The 19,915-nt window shown below is 44.0% G+C and overlaps 1 protein-coding gene across 2 annotated transcripts in view; it reads left to right on the plus strand.

Annotated features, from left to right (window-relative positions):
• The first annotated feature begins 1,924 nt into the window (after positions 1-1,924).
• The window catches only part of MTCL2 (microtubule crosslinking factor 2), an 87,958-nt gene continuing 69,967 nt past the window's right edge, over positions 1,925-19,915 (plus strand). Inside the window, exon 1 of one of the 2 annotated variants that reach the window (XM_063144911.1) lies at positions 1,925-2,110. In XM_063144911.1, the coding sequence (XP_063000981.1) occupies positions 1,949-2,110 (162 nt within the window). In that variant the 5' untranslated portion in view covers positions 1,925-1,948. The remainder of the gene's footprint in view (positions 2,111-19,915) is intronic. The other variant, XM_063144901.1, reaches the window with a different exon arrangement.

Here is a 19,915-nt window from a genome sequence, read left to right on the forward strand (position 1 = left end):
GAAGAAAGTTCCAAGGAGGTCTCCTCAAAGTGTCCTGCTGCTGTGTAGCCGGCCTTTGAACTAATTATTTGAATAACCATCTTTGAATTTGTAATATAATGATTCTCCCCCCTCTCCCCATGCTCAGTTTGATGAAAGTCTGGTTTAGGAAAGGCTAGAAGGCAGATTTACATAATGGTAATAAAACAGGATATTAGAACAGAGGGGTGAAGCCTAGGGGATTACATATTAAAACAGTTTAGGGAAAAGGCCTGATGTGGGTGGTTGTTTCTTTTGCCTTAGTGAGCTATTACTTTCAGAAGTAAAAGAAAAAACCTTCATATAGATAGTTTCCCTCTCCAGAAACAAAGGCCAACTGTGTTAAATTACTCATGTATTCCCCTCCTGTAGGCTTCCTGTGCTGTGCTTCTGTTTCCATGTAGGACACAGTCTTGTCCATTCTATTCCAGGTTGGAAACAACTGCTGTAGGGCTGGATTGTGATTCTGCAGCTTGTTGTTGCAAGTATGGGTGAGGCAGATCAGAGAGATTTCCAACCTGCTGCTTCTTTCATTTTATGTGGAGAAAATCTAGGAGTTGCCTGCAGAGATGAGGATTATAGTTCTCCTGTCCAGTGGTTAGTTTTAAAAACACACACACAGACAAATGTTCCAAAGATTCACACATGCCCAAAATTACAGTCTTCTAATCTGGAAGCCCTACCTTTTAATCTCAAAAATTACTCTTTGGCCAGATGCACTATTCCAGAGATGAGCCCAGGCATGAAAAAGAGGTCCTGGGGCTATGCTGCGGTGAGCCCTACCTCAAATGGACTCCTGCTTAAGGCGAAATAGGGTGTTGCGTTTTTATTGATTGATTTCAGCCAGGAGAGACACATCCCCTCTCAGCCGTCCGGAGAAGGGGGTCGCTGTTGCCTCGAGGATCCGAACGCCCCCTCGGGCGCCTCTCTCCGCCTTTTGTTCCCAGGCCGTGCGCGTCACCGGCTTAACGGCTGGGCGGAGATAGGAGGCGAGGGGAGGCAGAGGGCGGGCGGAGGAGCTGGGGCTGCTTCGAGAGGCGACGACGAAGGAAGCATCATCGCGGCGTGGCACAAGCAGCAGCACAGCAGCAGCAGCAGCAGCTTAACGGCCAACCCAATCCGGTTTCGCTGTGGCGGCCAGAGCAAGCCCCATCCATCCGGGGAGCTTGTTTGGCGGTGGGGGCGCAGCGCTCCAGACGCAGCCGGGCGCGCAGCGTAGCGAGGCAGGGCACGGCTTCCCGCGCGTGATCATGAGCGACTCCAGCCCCAGACGGCTCCGGGGGGGCCAGTGAGGGCCCGGCAGCGCGCCCACAGACAGCCGGGGATGGCGGCGCCGGCCGAGGCGGAGTCCAGCCACCAGCCCCTCGCCTCGGCCCCCGCGCCGCCGCCGCCGCCTCAGCCCGAGAAGAAGAAGCTGCAGCGAGCGCCGTCCCCGGCCAGACCCAGGGATGTGCCGGGCTGGTCGCTGGCCAAGAGCCGGCGCGGCAGCCACCCGGGCTCGCCCGCCTCGTTCTCCGGCAAGCCCGGCGCGGGGGGCGGGCACTCTCGGCGGCCCGGGGGGCTCAAGGATGGCCGTTGCGACAAGAAGGGCAAGGCCATGCCGCCCATGGGGACCAGGAGCGCCGGCAAGGGCTCGGGAGGCCGGGCCGGGGCCAGAATGAAGGGGCGGAGCCGCTTGGCGGTGGCCGCCGGCGAGGGAGCCGCGGCAGGCTCCGGGAAAGGGCCCGGCCAGGCGCGGCCCCAGCCGCCGCCGCCGCCCGCCCTCAGCCTGACGGACAGCAGCTCGGAGGTGTCGGACTGCAGCGCCTCGGAGGAGGCCAAGCTGCTCTCGCTGCTGGAGCTGGGCGGGCTGAGCGGCGGCGGCAGCGACACTGAGTCCCCCGCCAGCAGCAGCGCCCCGGCCCAGCCCGCCAGCGCCTCGGCCGACGGCATGTCGCCGCTGCCCGAGGACCCCTCCACGGCCGCCTCGCTGGCCAGCAGCCGGCTGCCGCTCAGCACCTCGCTGGCCTTCTCCGACCTCACCGAGGAGCTGCTGGACGCCGGTGTCGCCAGGGAGTTGGAGGAGCTGCGCTCGGAGAACGACTATCTCAAGGTGAGGGGGCTGTCGCCGCTGCCCGGGCGGAGGGGCCCGCGCTGGTTTCAGGGCAGCAGCAGCTCTGGAGGAGCGAGCAGGCACGCTGCACTCCCACACCGAAAACGCGCTCGTCCCGCACGCCGCATGGGCAACAGATTACCTCCGGGCCTCTGGAGATCCTCCAAGCCTAGTGGGACAAACTCAGCAGACCCCACAACTCAGATCCAGGAGGGCAGATGGGTCAGCCTTATGTAAAACAGACACCCGCTTCCCCCCCCCCCCCCCGGCCCACCAAAATGTCCTAAGGGGAGAATTGAACATTTCTTCTCTATCCATTGTAAAATGGAATGGAACAGGTGTCTCCTGGAACATTTCTCTCACCTCTCTAGGGAAGACACCTTACAGAATAAATAAGCCCATAGCCTTTATTTACTATTATATTTATATCCTGCCTTTTTTCCTCCAAGGAACGCAAGGTGGTTTACATGATCTTACTCTCAATGTTATCCTCTCAACAACCCTGTGAGGTAGGTGGGGCTGAGAGTCAGTGACTGGCCCAAAGTGAGCTTCATGGCTGAGTGAGGGACTAGAACCCAGATCTCCCAAGTTCCATTGCAACCATCTAACTACTACACCACACTGGCTCATTAGATGAACATGTTGTTCTTCCTTATACAAGACATCTGCCCTCAGTGCTGGCTCAGGACATTTGGGTGCCTGAAGCAGATTACCAGATGTCCCCCACTCACCCCAAGGCAGAAGAAGCTCCTGCCTTCATCTGCCTAAATCGTGCTCCCTGAAGTGGTTTGCTTCACATTGCTGCATAATAGGGCTGGCCTTGTTTCCCCCTTAAACCAAATGCCCACAAAATCTTTTAGACCAGATACATTGTGTCATTAGACATGACCTGTCACTACCCAGAATTTTTAGAGTCCTTCCTTGGGATAGCCAGCATTGTCTAGTGGTTAGAATGTTAGGCTGCAGCTTGGGAGATCTGGGTTCTAGTCCCCACTCAGCCGTGAAGCTCACTGGGTGACTTCAGGCCAGTTACTGACTTTCAGCCTAAGCTGCCTCACAGGGTTGTTGTGAAGATAAAATGGAGAGGAGGAGGACCATGTTTGCTGCCTTGGGTTCCTTGAAGAAAGGTGGAATAAAAATGTAACAAATAAATAATAAACAGATACTCTTATAATGAAAGATGGGCCTTAGCTAGACCTAAGGTTTATCCCGGTATCGTCCTAGGGTCATTCCTGTTCATGTAAATGACACACAGGAGATCCTGGGAGCAGGCAGGGACCCCGCCGGAACGATCCTGGGATAAACCTTAGGTCTAGCTAAGGCCCTAGTCTCCCTACCCCAACATCTGCAAGATGTTGGCTATGTGGAACAGTCATTTCACATCCTTCAAAACACCTGCCAGCATTGCAAAGCTACTTGTAATTGACATTTCTCTGCCTTGTGGGGCACACATGTGTCTTTAAAGAAGCTTTCCTCCCCCAGCCCAACATTGCTTCCTTGGAACAGACGTTCCACAGCATTGATGACTTCTCTCTTCTAAAACCAAGCATAAATATGTAACTGAGGCATACATCACAGAGACCCAGTGTATAGAACCAGATACCTCATAGATCCCCTTCTCTGGTATCATAGAAAGCTGATGGAACTGATGCTTCACATTCCCTAAGAAGATATCTTATAGCGTCCTGGAAAAAAATATCCCTCAGTTCTATCAGACAGATACATCACATCCTTAGGAAACAGATCTTCTTTCATGAAATTGGAATGAATTCCTCACATCCTTGCATGTATTGAAAATTCAGAGCTACCGGAATAAAATTCTTAGGGTCATGTTAAAGGTGCCCAGGATTTTTTTCCATATACCATATTTCTTCGATTGTAAGACACCATCGATTGTAAGACACAAACTAATTTCAGTACCACCAACAGAAAAAAAGCGTTGATTCTAAGAATAATAATTGCACCCGTGATTCTAAGACGCACCCCATTTTTAGAGATATTTATACGGGGGAAAAAGTGCATCTTAGAATCGAAGAAATACGGTAATAAACAGTTTAGCACTCTACTGCAAGTCTCCCACCAGTGTTCCAAGGGTGACTCTTCATCCCTATTAAGCAAATACCTCCAGGCACATTACAAAACTACTTAGGGCTGGTTGCAGCTACTTCCCTCTGGTGACTTCATGTCCAAGCTATAACATCATATGGTGCAGCTCCTGATTGCCTGGAGATGTTCCATGATTGCTGGAAAGCATTGCTTCCATGGCATTGCATGGTATTCTAGGAACACCTGGACCTGGCATAGAAAATCTAGGTAGAATATGGGGAATTTATATAATAAACAATGCTATTTATGACAGTTGTGGAGGGGAGGGCATGAAGTTGTGCAGATACAGGATCAATGTATAGAGCTTAACATGTGGAACTTAGGCAAAAATGCATCTTGGAAAAACATCACCCCAAATCCATGCTTGTCAGAGTAACACAAATCCCTGAGGATATGGGAGGGCATTTCCAGGGGAGAAATAGTGAGGAAGATTAAATCATTTACATATCTGCTGATTTCACCCTGCAACCCCCACACCTGAATTTCTGATTTCAGAGCCTAGCTGGAAATGTGAAGAAAGATGTCCATGGAGTGTGCGTATTTGCAGGGGAGGGGTATGTCTAACCTCAGGGAGCTGGGAAGGCATTTGTAGGGGAGAATCAGTGGGTGATTCTCCTCTGCAAACATCCTCTTTTCACTTGCTTATTCTGCAAATCGCCCCACTAGCATTATGAATGAATTGTGGTTGGGAACCCCATGTTTCTATTGTAATATGTAGTTCTCTTCTTATAGCTCCATTTGATGGAACATCCTAGTTCTGTGTAATATTTTATTAGTTTTGAACTTTGCAATTTTGCAACCAGAAGACTCAGTGTAAGGCAGCATTGTATTTATCCTTGATTATGAGAATTTGCCATTTTGGGGGGGGGGGGACTGAGTTTTTGCAGGGTTTAGTATGATCTCAGAAGTTCCAGACACACACTTAGTTCTGTTGGGTATACTCCCCATCAGATATAGTAGGTATAAATATAGTTCCGGGCCGACTTTCAGAGCCCATCCACATGGATATTTCTAAAGTCTTTTGAAAGTGGTTTTGGTGTGCTTCGTAACTCTGCCATACATCCATGTGTTGTTGCTGGAACTGTGTGGCAGTCTCTTTAATGTTCCTGGTTGCACAGGGCAATCAGTCAGATATCAGCATCAGCCATTCAGTCTAGGTGACTAGACTGTACCTGGTTCTGATTTCTGTACCTGGTACTTTCCATGGTTCTGATTTGGCTAAATTAATAGCATGGAAAGCTATTGTGTTGGTATGCCCCCAGAGTGGCTTGGAAAAAGCATTACAGTCTGTTTGGGTGATGTAACAATATTGCTTGACAGGTAGCCTTGTGGTGTTTGGAATATGTGGAGCTGGGGAGGCCTGGGGGAGTGGTTGAGCTGTTGCCAGGTTCAGTTGCTGCCTTGATTCTCTTGCTAGTACTACTGAGCCATGATGGTTTTATTTTGCAGGATGATGTTGGCATGGCAACAGTAGTAGGTGTTTATTGAATGGCTGCATATAATAACCAGCTCAGATGGAGGATTAGGTTTATAAAGCAGTGGTTCTTATAGCCCCTGAGAGGTCTCCGGCAGGGTGGAAAGCAAAAATCCCTATATATCCTTTTTGTTGTTATTGTTGCAAAAAAAGGCAACCAATATGATGGTCCAATCTAGGGGTGGCCAGAAGGTTGATTGGGATCTACTGGTAGATCTCTGGGTGATAAGCACTAGATCTGCAAGTGATTCTTGGCTCCTAATTGTTTAATAACAGCAACAACGATAAAAGGCTCCCTCCCCAACCCCCAAATTAGGCTGCTTAAATGAAGAAAGCTTGTGGAGGGTGCATGCATGTGCACGTGTACACACAGATGCACACCCACACCCACCCAGGAGTGGATTTTTGTGTGAAAGGATGGTGAGCTCTGTTCTGATACTGAAAATGAATTCTTGCTCTGAGGCATGTATTTAGAGGCACCCTGTTCATTCATTCTACCATATGCGTGTCTGTCCCACTCCACTATTTTGCAAATGAGTCTAGTTGATGGTTCTTGAGCAGATTCCAGAAACCTGACGCCTTCCCACCCTTGGTCCAATCTGACCTTTTATAAAACCATCCGGGAAAAATATAATTAGATAAGCTGTGTAATACTTTATTCACCCTGGTCTCATTCCTATTCTGCACATCATTTGTCCTCTGCCTTTTTACTTAGAGAATCCACCAGTGGAATTTTGTCTTTGTTTGGAATTCACCTGTCTTTTGGCATTATGTGTCTCTGAAAGTCACTTTTTGCCAAATCCTCTGCTGGCAGTGCGTAAGCATTGCTGTGCTGGTCATTGTTGGCTCCCATATGTCTTCAGTCTATGTGCTGGGTATGCAGCAGTAATTCTAAATATCATCTCCAAATAAGTATTGATTGGCACTCTGCCTGCACGCTTTCCATGTTGTTTGAAAAATGCTGAGTTGGTTAGGATCTAACTTGCCTATTTTGTTGGGGAAAACAAGTGTTGTTTTATGGGTTGAAATTTGAACTGCCCAGCTTCACATACCTTGCTATTTAGCATCCTCCTCCTCCTAACTGTTGTAAGCATTTCGTTCCAGGAGAGATGGGGTTCAGCTCAGCCATAGAACTAGGCAGCTACATAGGGTGACATGTTTCAAGGGGCACCCACCTTTACAGAAATCCTGGCTCTTGATCTGTCCCATGCAGAAATAACGTTCTCAGTTCATATGTGGCCTTGCTTTCCTTTGAGGCCCGGACTGTATTATTTATTTATTGCATTTCTATACCGCTCAATAGCCAAAGCTGTATTCTTTCTCCCCCACCTATTATGCTGCTGTTTTGAATAATGTTCACATTGAGATGACAGGCATATGGAGTGAATCCATTGTACTCAGACGTTTTACGTTGGTGCAGTTCGTTCTGGTTTCAGAGGCTGGTGAACCTTTGAGCTAAAGGCTGCGGACTGCTTATGTAGAGTCAGTTCTTGCAAAGCCAAATAAAGTAGTTGGTTATTCCCTGCCGCTGCCCCGCCCCCCCTTAAGTAAAGGAAAATTGGCAGGAAGTCAAGACTTCATTTAGACTGGCCCTTCTCAGTATTCTGATAGAAAACGGCTGCGGAGATTCAAAATTGCCATGGCAATGTAACAACATTTCACACTCACTAGAAATATAGAGAACACTTATGTTTAAAACTATGTGCGTGATCTAGGCATAGTTAAAAGTGCTTAACAGTGCAGTCCTATACATGTTTACTCAGAAGTAAACTCCAGAGAGTTCAATGGGACTTGCTAGTAAGTATATTTAGTACTGCAGCCTAATAGTGAGATTGTGTATATGCCTCCTCAAATGTAAGACCCGCTGAGTTCAATGGAGCTTACTCCCTTGTAAGTGGGTATAAAGATTCACAGGAAGTCTCATTGATTTCAGTTGGAGGGAGTTAATCATGTTCCTTCCTAATTCTCTAATCTTTGGGACTTATTCACTCTTGTATGAAGGTTGCTTTATCTTTTAGATAAAGGTTCTCAATCTTTGGTGTTACTCTGTTATTGTAAGAGTTGATTTATCTTCTTACTTTTGACATTTTATTTATCACCTTGTAGTTTGCTTTTGCTCAGGTCAATTTCAGTCATATTTTTCCTCATAGAGATTTCTTTAGTAATATTATTGGCAACTAGGTTAAGGAAGATAAACTTAGCAAGAGCTGATCTGCTATATTAAATCAGAACTGTTTGCAAACACTCAGCTTCTATGTGCATTAAGTAACATGATCAAGATAGGTTTTACAAATATTCTAGGTCATAAAAATGGTGTACTACAAATATATATTTTTAATCCATGTTAGTCTTAAAATATATAATGGCAACGTTTGATTCCCCCCTCTCCCCCAACATTTCAAGAGACCAGGATGAATACTGACTATTGGATTTACTTTCAGCACAGGTCAGGAAGTCAGAGGTTTCAGAATCAAGTATGCCTCAGTTGTCAATCTTGACATTTGAATCTGATCTTACTTTTTATTCTGTTTTCAATTCTACGTAAGTTTAATCCTAGCCTGTCATCTGCTCCATCTGTGGGTAGCATCCCATGGTATCCCAGTGCTAATGATGTTGTGCTAGCATAAACCAACAGTTGCACTAGTTACATTATGCAATTGTTGGCTTATACAAGCACAGTGCCATTAGTGCTAGCACTGGAACACTATTGGATAAGAGAAGGTTGAGAGGAGACATGATAGCACTCTTCAAATACTTTAAAGGTTGTCACACAGAGGAGGGCCAGGATCTCTACTCAATCACCCCAGAGTGCAGGACACGGAATAATGGGCTCAAGTTACAGGAAGCCAGATTCTGGCTGGACATTAGGAAAAACTTCCTGATTGTTAGAGCAGTACGACAATGGAACCAATTACCTTGGGAGGTTGCAGGCTCTCCCACACTAGAGGCATTCAAGAGGCTGCTGGACAACCATCTGTCAGGTATGCTTTAAGGTGGATTCCTGCATTGAGCACGGGGTTGGACTCGATGGCCTTATAGGCCTCTTCCAACTCTACAATCCTATGATTCCACCCATTATCTACAGATGCAAAAATGTTCACTGAAAGAGCAGAGCAAGTATGAGCCTCCATCTACTTAGCACACTTATGTTCAGTTACATTGTTTCCATCAATTGAGGGAACAAATTTTCCAAGTCATTTATTTCTCTCATTAGTGCTTTCTTGTGTATATTGTAAACGTGGTGTTGTATATCCCCCGGGTTGGTGGCTTAGCAGTCTAATACACCTTTTGGGAATGGTGTTGGGTTGCTTGCTGGGTTGGAGGCAGAACCCTTGATTTGTATGTAGAGGAACTGGATGGGTTAAGAGGAAGGTGGAGGCAGCTTTAGAGTTTGATGTTCTACCAACTGGATGAGAATCCTATAGATATTTAATATTTAATATTAAATGAAATATTAATATTAATATTAATATTAATATTAGATGAAATATTTAAACAGTACTGCTTTCTTTTTCATAATGAATTGTTGCACTGTGTATTTTACTTAGGCACCTCTGCACAAAGCAGTCAGTGCCTAGGTAGCTTCATCTATACCAGCCTGATTGGCTGCATGGCTTGGATAGAATATCAGCTTTTGAAATATTTTGTAGCTGTAAGGAAGGACACATCTTCCATTAATCAACAACAACCTTTTATCAGGAATCTACTGGCAACTGATGAGAGTAGAGACAGAAAAAGGAGTACTGCTACTATCCCTTCTTGCATGCCTCCTCTGGATACTTCCTCCTTGAGGAACCATAGCAGCAGAAGTTGCATTTTGTTGAGATCAGTACAATGTTTTTGGCTAAACATGGATCACAGCTTGAAAGGCTTTCAGTTAAAACAAGGAGGGCTGTAAACTTGTGGGGATTTGGTTGCAAAATCCATGCTTAGCATTGGACAGTCTCTTCTGTGAATTTTGTGCTTTATTCAGGCATTCTATATGTAGATAAATCAAACGCTGGAAAATCTGTGTTCTGGCTCATGTGAAAAGCCTCCATGGACAGAGGAGGCTGTCTTCTTCAAACTGTTGCCCTCCACAAATAGAGTGACAGATGTGAAAAGGGAGAGGGACAGGGCTGGAGTGCTCTCTCTTGTTGCATGTTTAATTTATCCACATATAGAACGCATGAATACAGTTTCTGAGAAACCTAGATTTAAAATTGTACGTGTAGCTAAGTGTCCAGCAGTGTTCCTGCTGCCTCTTCCAACTGGTCAGAAACTCCAGATTTACTGAAATGCACTACTGTGCACTGAAAAGGAAAGTAAGCAAAATGAAGAATTTTGCTTCGTTGTTTGAAAGAAAGTGAGAGAGCTCCTGGGATCTGGTTGGTAAACTGCTGTCTTTAAGGTAGAGGGCTGGAGGTGAATTTTCTTGCCTTTAAAGGTCATCCCACCAATAATACTTTGATAAATCACCCTGCTACAGCTGACTTATTATCTTGCACTACTTCTAAAGGCCAAATGCTTTGCTTTTGCAATGGTTTTTCTAAGTGGTAAATGTAGAATTGTAAATATATAATAATCCTAGGGGCAGCATCCAATGCTGCCTATCCATTTCTCCTGATTATGTTGCACCACTGGGACCCAACACCAGTACAACAGAGCAACCCCAGAAATGAGCTGCAACACTCATTTCTGGAATGGGACAGGGTAGCAGAGCTCCATCTCATAGGGTGACCATATGAAAAGAAGGACAGGGCTCCTGTATCTTTAACAGTTGCATAGAAAAGGGAATTTCAGCAGGTGTCATTTGTATGCATGCAGCACCTGGTGAAATTCCCTCTTCATCGCAACACCTGCTGAAAGTCCGTTTTCAGTGCTACTGTTAAAGATTCAGGAGTCCTGTCTTCCTTTTTATATGGTCACCCTACCCTTTCAGGTCCTGTACTGTTCCAGAAATGAGTGTTTTAGCTCATTTCTGTGGTTGTTCTAGGAAATACTAGCATCCAATTGTGTAGGCAGCGTGTCCCACTGGTTCATGGGCAGCATTAGATACTGTCCCCAGTAATCTTTGCTGGAACTGTTGTAGGGGAGGAAACTTTTTTAAAAATTATCCTGTCATGCTCCAATCCCAAACCTTATTGTCCTTTCCTGTACTTGCTATTTTTAGTAAAATTATGATCATTTTGTTTCCCCGATTTCCCCTCAAGTTACAAAAATGTGGACAAAGCAGAGTCAAGGTTACCCCAGTGGGTTTGATTTACAAGACAATCCTTTGTTTCTTCTGATTTTTCTTGTTGGATTTTGAGTTGTTATATCTTCTCTGGGAAAAATGCACAAGTTGCTCAGAAATGTTCATCGCAAAATATGTTTCCCTCTGTGCTTGCTTCTATCTTGCTGATCTCAGGAGCCCAGTGCAATGTGTGGCAGTCCTATCCTAGCTCTGGAGCTGAAAGTTCCCTTCCTGTTTCAGAACAACTATGCTGATTGGAGGAAGAGCAAGCTGCTGTATTTGGCTGTTGCAATAATAAACATAGAAGGAGGATGCTGACAGCACCTGCTTTTCTTTTTCTTCCTGGCCTCTCCTCAGATATCAGAGACCTTTGAACAAAAGTGGGCAGGAACGTTTTCATGTTTGGGAGCTGCTATGCCTTTAAGAGCACGGCAGCCTGCCACCGCCTTGTCATCCCAGTGTGAGGGAACAAGAGCTCTGAGACCCTGCTCAGCAGAATGGAAAATGTGAGATGTGATACGGCAGCAGCTGCAGAGGGATGTGAAGACAAAGAATGGGCACTGGAGATTCCATTTGCTGTAAGGCGAGGAGAAACCTTAAAGCCAATCACATTTCCAAATAAAAGGCATATGCCACAGATAACTGACAGATGGGATTTGGACTGGCCTCAGCCCAGGGGTCCCAACTGGCCTTCTGCTCATCTTCCGATTCAGGCTTTTCCTGTTTACTGTGTTTCCTCCCCCGACTCCTGTGTTAGTGTTGATCATCTCATGCCTTCCCTACCCATCCTTCCCTTCTTGCTAAGAAGCAAAACTTGGCTATGGATCGGGCTTGTTTTTTCTCTTTCCCACAAATGTAAAAGAGATGCTCAGTAGAAGAGAGCAACAGGAAATGTTCGTTTGCAAATAGCCAGTGCTCTGTTCCTTGCTGTATTTATGCAGGTCCAAACGTTTGCCCATGGGAAACCACATTGGGGGGAATACAAATATGAGTTCTGAGCTGCTAATTCACATTGGCCACTTGCTCTTCCTATTTATGTTCACAACATGGAGTTCTGGAGCCTGAAAGGTATGAAAAATGATATACAAAATTTTGCCCCTTACTAGAACTACTGCTTCTGTGTAACCAGTCTGGAATGCTGCACATTAGAATTTACCATTCAGTTTGCATTGCATTTCATAATGCAGATAGCTGGCCATTGATGACATGGTACAACTACAGGCAATATTCAGTATTAATTTGGTGTAAAAAAACCCTAACATGTGAATTACATGTGTTCCTAATGCAGCATGAAATGAAAGTGGCAGCTTATGTCACCTTTTATTTTTGGGATGCAGCTTATTGGCATTACTATTGCTTGGTTGTTTGGCTGTTAATTTATACAGGAAGGTGTAAATCTGTGAGTCAATTATCTCCATTTCCCCCTTCCTGCTCATAATAACTTCTGAGCTGCATGTATTGTCTTGGCAAGAAAGATGCAGGGGGCAGTGCATTGCAGCGTTTTATGGTTTGTATGTTGCATTATCTGTCAGGAGATGGAAAATAGGCTCATTATATTCTGTGGGCTGAACTCACCAAACAATGATGTGGACTAATCATAGTTTAGAATCCAAACTTTGATTTGAGCTTACAAATGTACAGGCAAGCTATTGTGTAGAGCTGTTTGTCTTTATTTTCTGTCTAGTTAGAGGCACTGCTGTAACCATAATTTATCAACACAGACATCACATCAGACCATAGTTATACTTCCTTAATCATGGTTTGGTATGTTTGAATTCAGCCTATGGCCTGGTTTGGACGTATATATCCTGGCATATTAACCCAAGGTATGAATGAGCTTTGTGTCTGTATCCTCCTGCTATTTCTTCCTTCCTCACTTCTCCATGCACCATGATTCAACACTTCTAGAGTTAATTACCCATAATTTCCTGTTATGTCTGAATTCGGAAATGTGGTTACATGGGCCAAATATGGTTTGTTCCAATCTTGGTAACCATAGTTTCCCAGTTTGGACGTGATAGGAAACTGTGGTTAGTTTACACTGTTGTTAGTGCTGAATGATAAACATGCTGTTTTCTGACATGCTGAGAAATGAGGAGGGAAGGGGCGTCTTGAGAATGGAGTAACAGGCATTCGTTTCTCAGTTTAACAAACTCAGATACATATGTCTGAACTGGGTAATTATTATGTATGCAAGGTCCCTAAGATATATTCCGAGAAAACTAATAGCGAGATTTCTGAGTTGTAGCTTTTTGTACAAATCTCGTATGCAGGTATTATGAGAAAATATGCTTCAACTGTCCATATTTACTAAGGATAATCCCTTTTTTCTACTTCCTGTTTCTGGTAATAGAGATACTTGGAATATCCCTAATTTTGCCTTTTTGGGGATAGTTTGTTTTTGCTGGTGTGATTTGGTAGCATTGTCATTCTTCAAGGTTCAACTCCCTCCCCAGATTCTTTAAAAGTTAAATTTCTCATTGGGGAATACATACATCTTATTTTTTAGTGCACATGTATGCAAATGTGTGCATGTGACCACTAAGGCATCAGTGGGATGGATCCAGATCTAGTCATCTTAGAGTAGACCTGTTGAAATCAACAAGGCGCATTAGTCATGACTAACTTAAGTCCTATTGACTTCATTGGGTCTGCACTGACTAAGTCTGGATCAAACCAAATGAATATAGCCAGAGAGAAGAGCTTTTAGCAATGAGTAATGGAGGGTGAGGTGATGAAGTGATTCTTTATATGAGAATGGGGGTGTTACAAATATGTCCCTATTTTCATTTGTGAAACCTTGGAAAGTATGCATTCACTCTCACAAGTTGCACTGTGGCCAAATCTGTTGGTCTAGCTGAGAGTTACAGTGCTATTGCCAAAGCCTTCTTCACACTGATCTCTGCTGTGCCATTAACACAATAATCTCACACACAGTTTCTTTCGCTTTAGTACCGTGAGATGCACAAAGAAATGACTGAAAAGCTCTTTGAAATGAAAGTAAGATTTACTTGCCCCCTTTGTCCATTTGTAGTTTTTCTCTAGATAGCTCAGGGTAGATAAACTGTATTAAACCCCTCTGCTTGTACCTCAACCAGGATAAGCTGAATTATAGGAAGTTAAATGTAAGCAGCATTTTTGATATTCAGTCAAACTTTAATTATAAAATGCAAGAAGCTAAAATTGCATCCTACATATTGGCATCTAGCTATATCAGACATTGCCACCTGGAAATACAGCTGATTTAGTATTTCAAAGGCTCACCACAATGGCTGAAATTCCAAGGAAGAATCCTAATGATCATTTAAAAATACATATAATTTGTAGACCTGACACAGAAGGTCACAAACTCTGAAATGATTGATGCTCTTTAGGATCAGAAGAAGCTCTTTAGGAAGAATCAGGCCATTGGCCTGGTTAGCACAGTATTGCCTACACCAGGGGTCCTCAAGTTTTTGAAATTGGTGGGCACATTTGGAATTTTGAGAGAGTGTCATGGGTACATACACAAAATGGCTGCCAAAATGGCCACCATGGTGGGCATCACCAGTCACATGACACTCATTTCCCAGAAGACAAACTGGTAAGACTAAAAGAAAAGTAGCTTGCTCAAGAAACCAAGTGCAAGGCAAAGATGAGGTCTGATCTCCAAAACACAAAACTGCTCTTTTGAACCCAAGTAAAGATGGTACTAGAGGACAGCACTTTGTTTTGCAGCATGCCAATGCCCCATATAACAGAGGAATATAATTAAACACGCGCGCATGCGCGCACACACACACACTAACAAGTAGAAGGGGCAGGGAGCCTAATGAACACCAAGGCCAGATCTACACCAAGCAGGATATGACACTTTGAAAACAGTTTGAAAACTATATGGAGTGTGTCCTGGGCCCCAACAGTTGTCACTACTGTTATAAAACATTTTAAAGCAGTAGTGTAGATCCTTCCCAAAAGAAGTACCTGCAGGCATATTGGTGCCCATTGGGCTCCCAGGATCTACACTGACTGGCAATAGCTCTCCAGGGCTTTTGACAAGGGCCTTTCCCAGCCCTCCCTGGAGATGCCATGGATGAACCTGGGACCTTATGCATGGAAAACATGTGCTCTACTACTAGGGTGACCATATGAAAAGGAGGACAGGGCTCCTGTATCTTTAACAGTTGTATTGAAAAGGGAATTTCAGCAGGTGACATGCATACTGAGAGGGAAGTATGCATGTCGCACCTGGTGAAATTCCCTCTTTATCAAAACAGTTAAAGCTGCAGGAGCTGTACTAGAGTGACCAGATACAAAAGAGAGCAGGGCTCCTGCAGCTTTTATTGTTATGAGGGAATTTTACCGGGTGCTGCATGCATACAAATGACACCTGCTGCAATTCCCTTTTCAATACAACAGTTGAAGATATAGGAGTCCTGTCCTCCTTTTCGTATGGCCACCCTATACGGCTTTTATTTGCACCTCTTTTGTTTTACTGGCCACAACGTCATTTGTAACAGCTTCATTTGGGGAAGCAGTCTGTTTTCTGTAACACTTTAATCCACTTGGCCTGGAGATCTTGACACCATTTCACTCATCTGTAGAACCATTGCACAACTTCCCTATGGAAATCTTTTCTTATTTTGTCCTGGTAAATTATACCACTGTTCCTTCTGTCAGTCTGTGGCTTGGAGTTAATTGAAAGCTGCTGCTTTTGTTCCTTTTAATCTCTAAGGAAATGTTCCCCTTGTTATTCCCTGATGTCAATTTCCATGTTAGAGCGAAAGATCACAAGAATACGAGTTTAGCTTTTGCTGTACTAGGATAGATCAGTGCAGCATTTCAGCTTCCATATTTTTCAAAATGTGGCCTCTCTGAAATTCATTGACTTATAAAAACCAACAAACAAACTCCCAAATCCTTATAAACAATACAATAATTACTTTTTGCCTGTCTCCTTAGTCTTATTAGTTATAAGTGATTTTCACTAACATTCTGGACATAAACGTCACATCAGTGCAAAAAATATTTTTCAGATTAAAGAGAACAATAACATTCATTTGAACCAGAGGAGGGTAATTTTTTCTCATTGAATTAGTGTCCTGTCATGACCACAAGTGGGGGCATCTGAGAGGGAAGTATTAGTCGGGTAAGTGGGCCACAGGCCAAGGCCTCAGCCAGCCCTGAGTTACCAAGGTGTAAAGACAATGGTCTGACTGGTCTTCCTAGGCTCCACCCACTTCCTGAAAAGTAAGTAGCCTTAAAGGGTAGATCTCTTGTGAAGGCTTGGGAGAAGAAGAAAAAAAACAGGAAAAAATGGGGGTGGGGTGGGGACAGGAACGGAAAAATTCCAGGAAAGGGGAAACTAGTAGTCCCCCCTTTTCCAAAAATCCCTTGAAAAACAAACCCCTCTGTTATCCCTGCCATTTATTTCTGTTTTCTGCCCTCAGGCCTTCACATCCCTGCTCTATCCTGGAGTCTAGCACTCCTTCACCTCTTTGTTAACTTATTCCTGGTGTGATGCCTGCAATGGCAGTTAGGCCCCTGGTATAGAGGGGACTGGTCTCTTGGAGGAATCAGACCTCAGGAATGTTGTGTTTGCGGGTCCTAGTTCAGGAGTCTCTGGCCCAAGCGGCTCCTGGTTGACAAGTTCAGCCTCTGGCTCAGTATTAAGGTTTATGTGGGTCCAGCATATCTGTGACTGATGATCCTAGACCTTCTGGCTGGCTCCTCTTCTAAGTTTAGGTCACTGCTTGGGGTTAGGGTCTTGACAACTAGGGGATATTTTTGATGTATAATAGGGTATTCAGCACTGGTTTATTATCCCATAACTGATAGTAACCCCTCTGGGAACCAGGCAGTTTCCTGAGTCATTGTTATATTGCTTGTCTCTTGTTGCTTAACGCAGTTGTAGTGTGCAGTATTAATTAACACAGCTCAGTTATAGCCGCATGGATCTTTGTACAATTTGTCCTGATCGCTTCCCAGTTCCTCTCCATTCTACCCCTCCCCCCAGATATGTAGTGCAAATGCCATTTATTATGGCCCATTTATTTGCCAAAAAATTAATGGGCCATTCATGTGTAGCATGCAGATCTACAGACTGGAATGACAATGACGTGGAGCTGGGGTTGTAGACAGGTTGATGGATTTATTATTGACACTTTGGAACAAACCCCGATCCCACAGTCAATTTGATGCTGCTAGGAGGTTACCTCCCTCCAGTGTGTCCTCCCCCTGACCCCTTGAGAACACATGCCAGGGTATGGTTTAATTTGTTTTTAACTGTGCATATTTATTGTTTTATACTGTATGCTTTTATCTGTATGCTGCCCTGAGATCTTAATGATATAGGGCGGGATACAAATGTTTTAAATAAATAAATAAAGCAAACATTGTCTAGAAAAGGAGTGCTCAGAATTCTGGGTGGATCTCCCATGTACAGCAATTTCAGAAAATTCAGTAGGATATTGACACTGCCTGTGGCAGTAGCATAGTACGTTAAATGTGTATTGGGCATGCACACATAAAAAGGTTTTAATATTTGCAAAACCAATATGCCAGTTTCTGCTTAAACCCTTACTAATAGAAGGAAGACTTGTATAAATGTTTCTTAAGCACCTAGCCAGCGGTTGTTAATGGCAATAAGGATCTCGAATGGCTTTGATACTCTGTGGGAGGTGGAGTGAGGAGTATTCTTTAATCTAATTTGAGTATAAAATATTGGATGCTAAAAATAAGCTAAGGGCAGAATGGAATTACTTTTGAAAATGCAGGAAGTGGTTCTTTGCTATTGGGAGCTCAGAGCACAAGCTTTGTATATATAATGTCTCAAATCCAATCCTGGCATCTCCAGCCAAAAGGATTTTAGGTGGCAGGGTTGAGAAAGACTTCTGCCTGAGATCCATGGCCAATCACAGTACCAGGAATGCCAGGAAATGGATATATGCGTGTCTAATGTAGGAAAATCTTGACAAAATGCATTTATGTTTTTTCTGAATTATTCTAATGTTGGGTTTTGGCAGACCTCTTTGAGATTTCCATCATTGGAACAGAATTGTTGGACTGAACTTGAAGCAGGCCTAGATCTCAGATCTTAATGGAAGGAGGAGCTCTCTAACATGTTTCGGGGTTATGGATGGAATTTTGAGTGAAGTGGAAAAAGTGTCAGTTTTATGAAATTCATTGAAGTTTTTCCCCCCTCTCACCTTTTCGTATAAGGCAATGGTCTAGTTTGCATGTAGCAACAATTTGTTTAAAAATTGTTTTAAATGTTAGCTGTTTTTATGTTTTTAAATTTTGTATATTAATTTTTAATCTAATCTTTTTAATTTTTGTAAACTGCCCAGAGAGCTTCAGCTATGAGGCGGTATATTAATGTAATAAATAATAATAACAGTGCAAAGTACAAGTTGAGTATGGGTTGTTGTTGAATCGTGGTTTGTTGTTGAATGCATTCCTAGCCATGAACTCTCAAAATTCTTATTTACTCTCTTCTTTGCATTGCTTTGGCATTTAATAGATTTTTAAAACTAATATCAGCTCACATTAAGATGCTGTTGTGAGAATTCTAGTTCTTCAGCAGACTTTCATTTCACTGGGGGTAGGGGCTTTACATCTGGCCCATTTTGCAATATTAGCTTATATGGCCCTTTTTTTGAAACAGCCCCATTGATTTCTCCTACAGAATCCAGAACAAGTCAGTCTGTCCTCTTTGTTCACTAAATATTTCGTATTTTCTTTTTCAAAGCAAGCCTGCTTTGTCTGCCAGATGTGTCTCTCGTTACCCAACGCCTGGTCATTTGCATGTGTAGGTATTACACATTTCTTCCTTTTACTCAAAACGAGTACTCAGTATTTGGAAAAAGTGTGACAGAAATATTATCTTTAAAAATGTGAAGAGGTGATTTCCTTTATGAGATTTGTTCTTGTAAAAGTTTGGGTTAGATTGAATGATACCTGCAACAGATGTAATTTGGAAATTTACTATGAGGGCAATTGCCACCAGCAGGCCTAAAGAGATTCAGAGACTGTTGCACATTCTAGTCTACAGTGACAGAAATGGTTTGAGACAGTGGCTCAGTTCAGACAACGTGGTAGTCAATGCAGTGTGAAAACCCCACTCAGTGGTTGAGTTTTTAGGGAATACTCCCCACACAACATGTTCTAACTCCACCGTTGCGTGACTGTGGGCTACCATGGAGTTGAGTAAAATTCATTGCAATGTTTGATTGACAGTTCTTCTGTCTTCTCTCCTCCCCTGGTCCTCCCGATGGTATCCCATCAGCCATTGCTGCAAAAAAAAAAACCACAATCCCAGCAGCTCTCCTAGAGTGACACTCACTCCTTTTGTCACTCTTGCTAGGGCCCTCTGTAGCCAGTGGGAGAAGTCAACTCAACGGAAAACTCCATGAAGCCCATCACACAACATGCAACACAACAGTTGTGCAGTAACTCCTCTGTACAGCATGGATATTCTGTGTAGAGTGTTTTCCAAAAACCCCTCCACTGTTGCATGGAGTTTTCCCACCAGACAACACGTTTCTCAATGGTGGTGTAAAAATTCCACCGTGGAGTTCTAAAACCACTGTCGAGAAATGTGTTGTCTGAAATGAGCCAGTGTTGGTTACATGGAGACTTCAGCGGTGTGTTCCTAAATCCTTTCTAAAGAACAGTGCAGAAATGGCCATTCATATACACCCCCACAAGGCACTCTTCCTCTCAAAAATGGGTTATTTGAGGGTTGTCGAACTCTCCAACAACCCCTACTATCTGGGTTTGCATGGTATCACAAGCCAGGGTAAGCCAAGTGTTCACGAGCGTCCGGCACAACGCAGCAGCCCATATAGGTAAATTAAACCACAATGGGCTGTCATGTCATGCGAACTAGGTCAGAATGTAGTGGCAGACCAGCCCTGCTTTAGATAATCACTCTGCAGTTTCGCTGTAATTGCAAGTCTTTTGATTGGGGTGGCCTTGTGTCCTACCTTATAGAGGTCAGTCTTCTATTTAAAGACCTTTGGCGCTCTAT

The sequence above is a fragment of the Elgaria multicarinata genome, chromosome 1 (genome assembly GCF_023053635.1).
Source record: "Elgaria multicarinata webbii isolate HBS135686 ecotype San Diego chromosome 1, rElgMul1.1.pri, whole genome shotgun sequence".
NCBI classification, from domain to species: domain Eukaryota; kingdom Metazoa; phylum Chordata; class Lepidosauria; order Squamata; family Anguidae; genus Elgaria; species Elgaria multicarinata.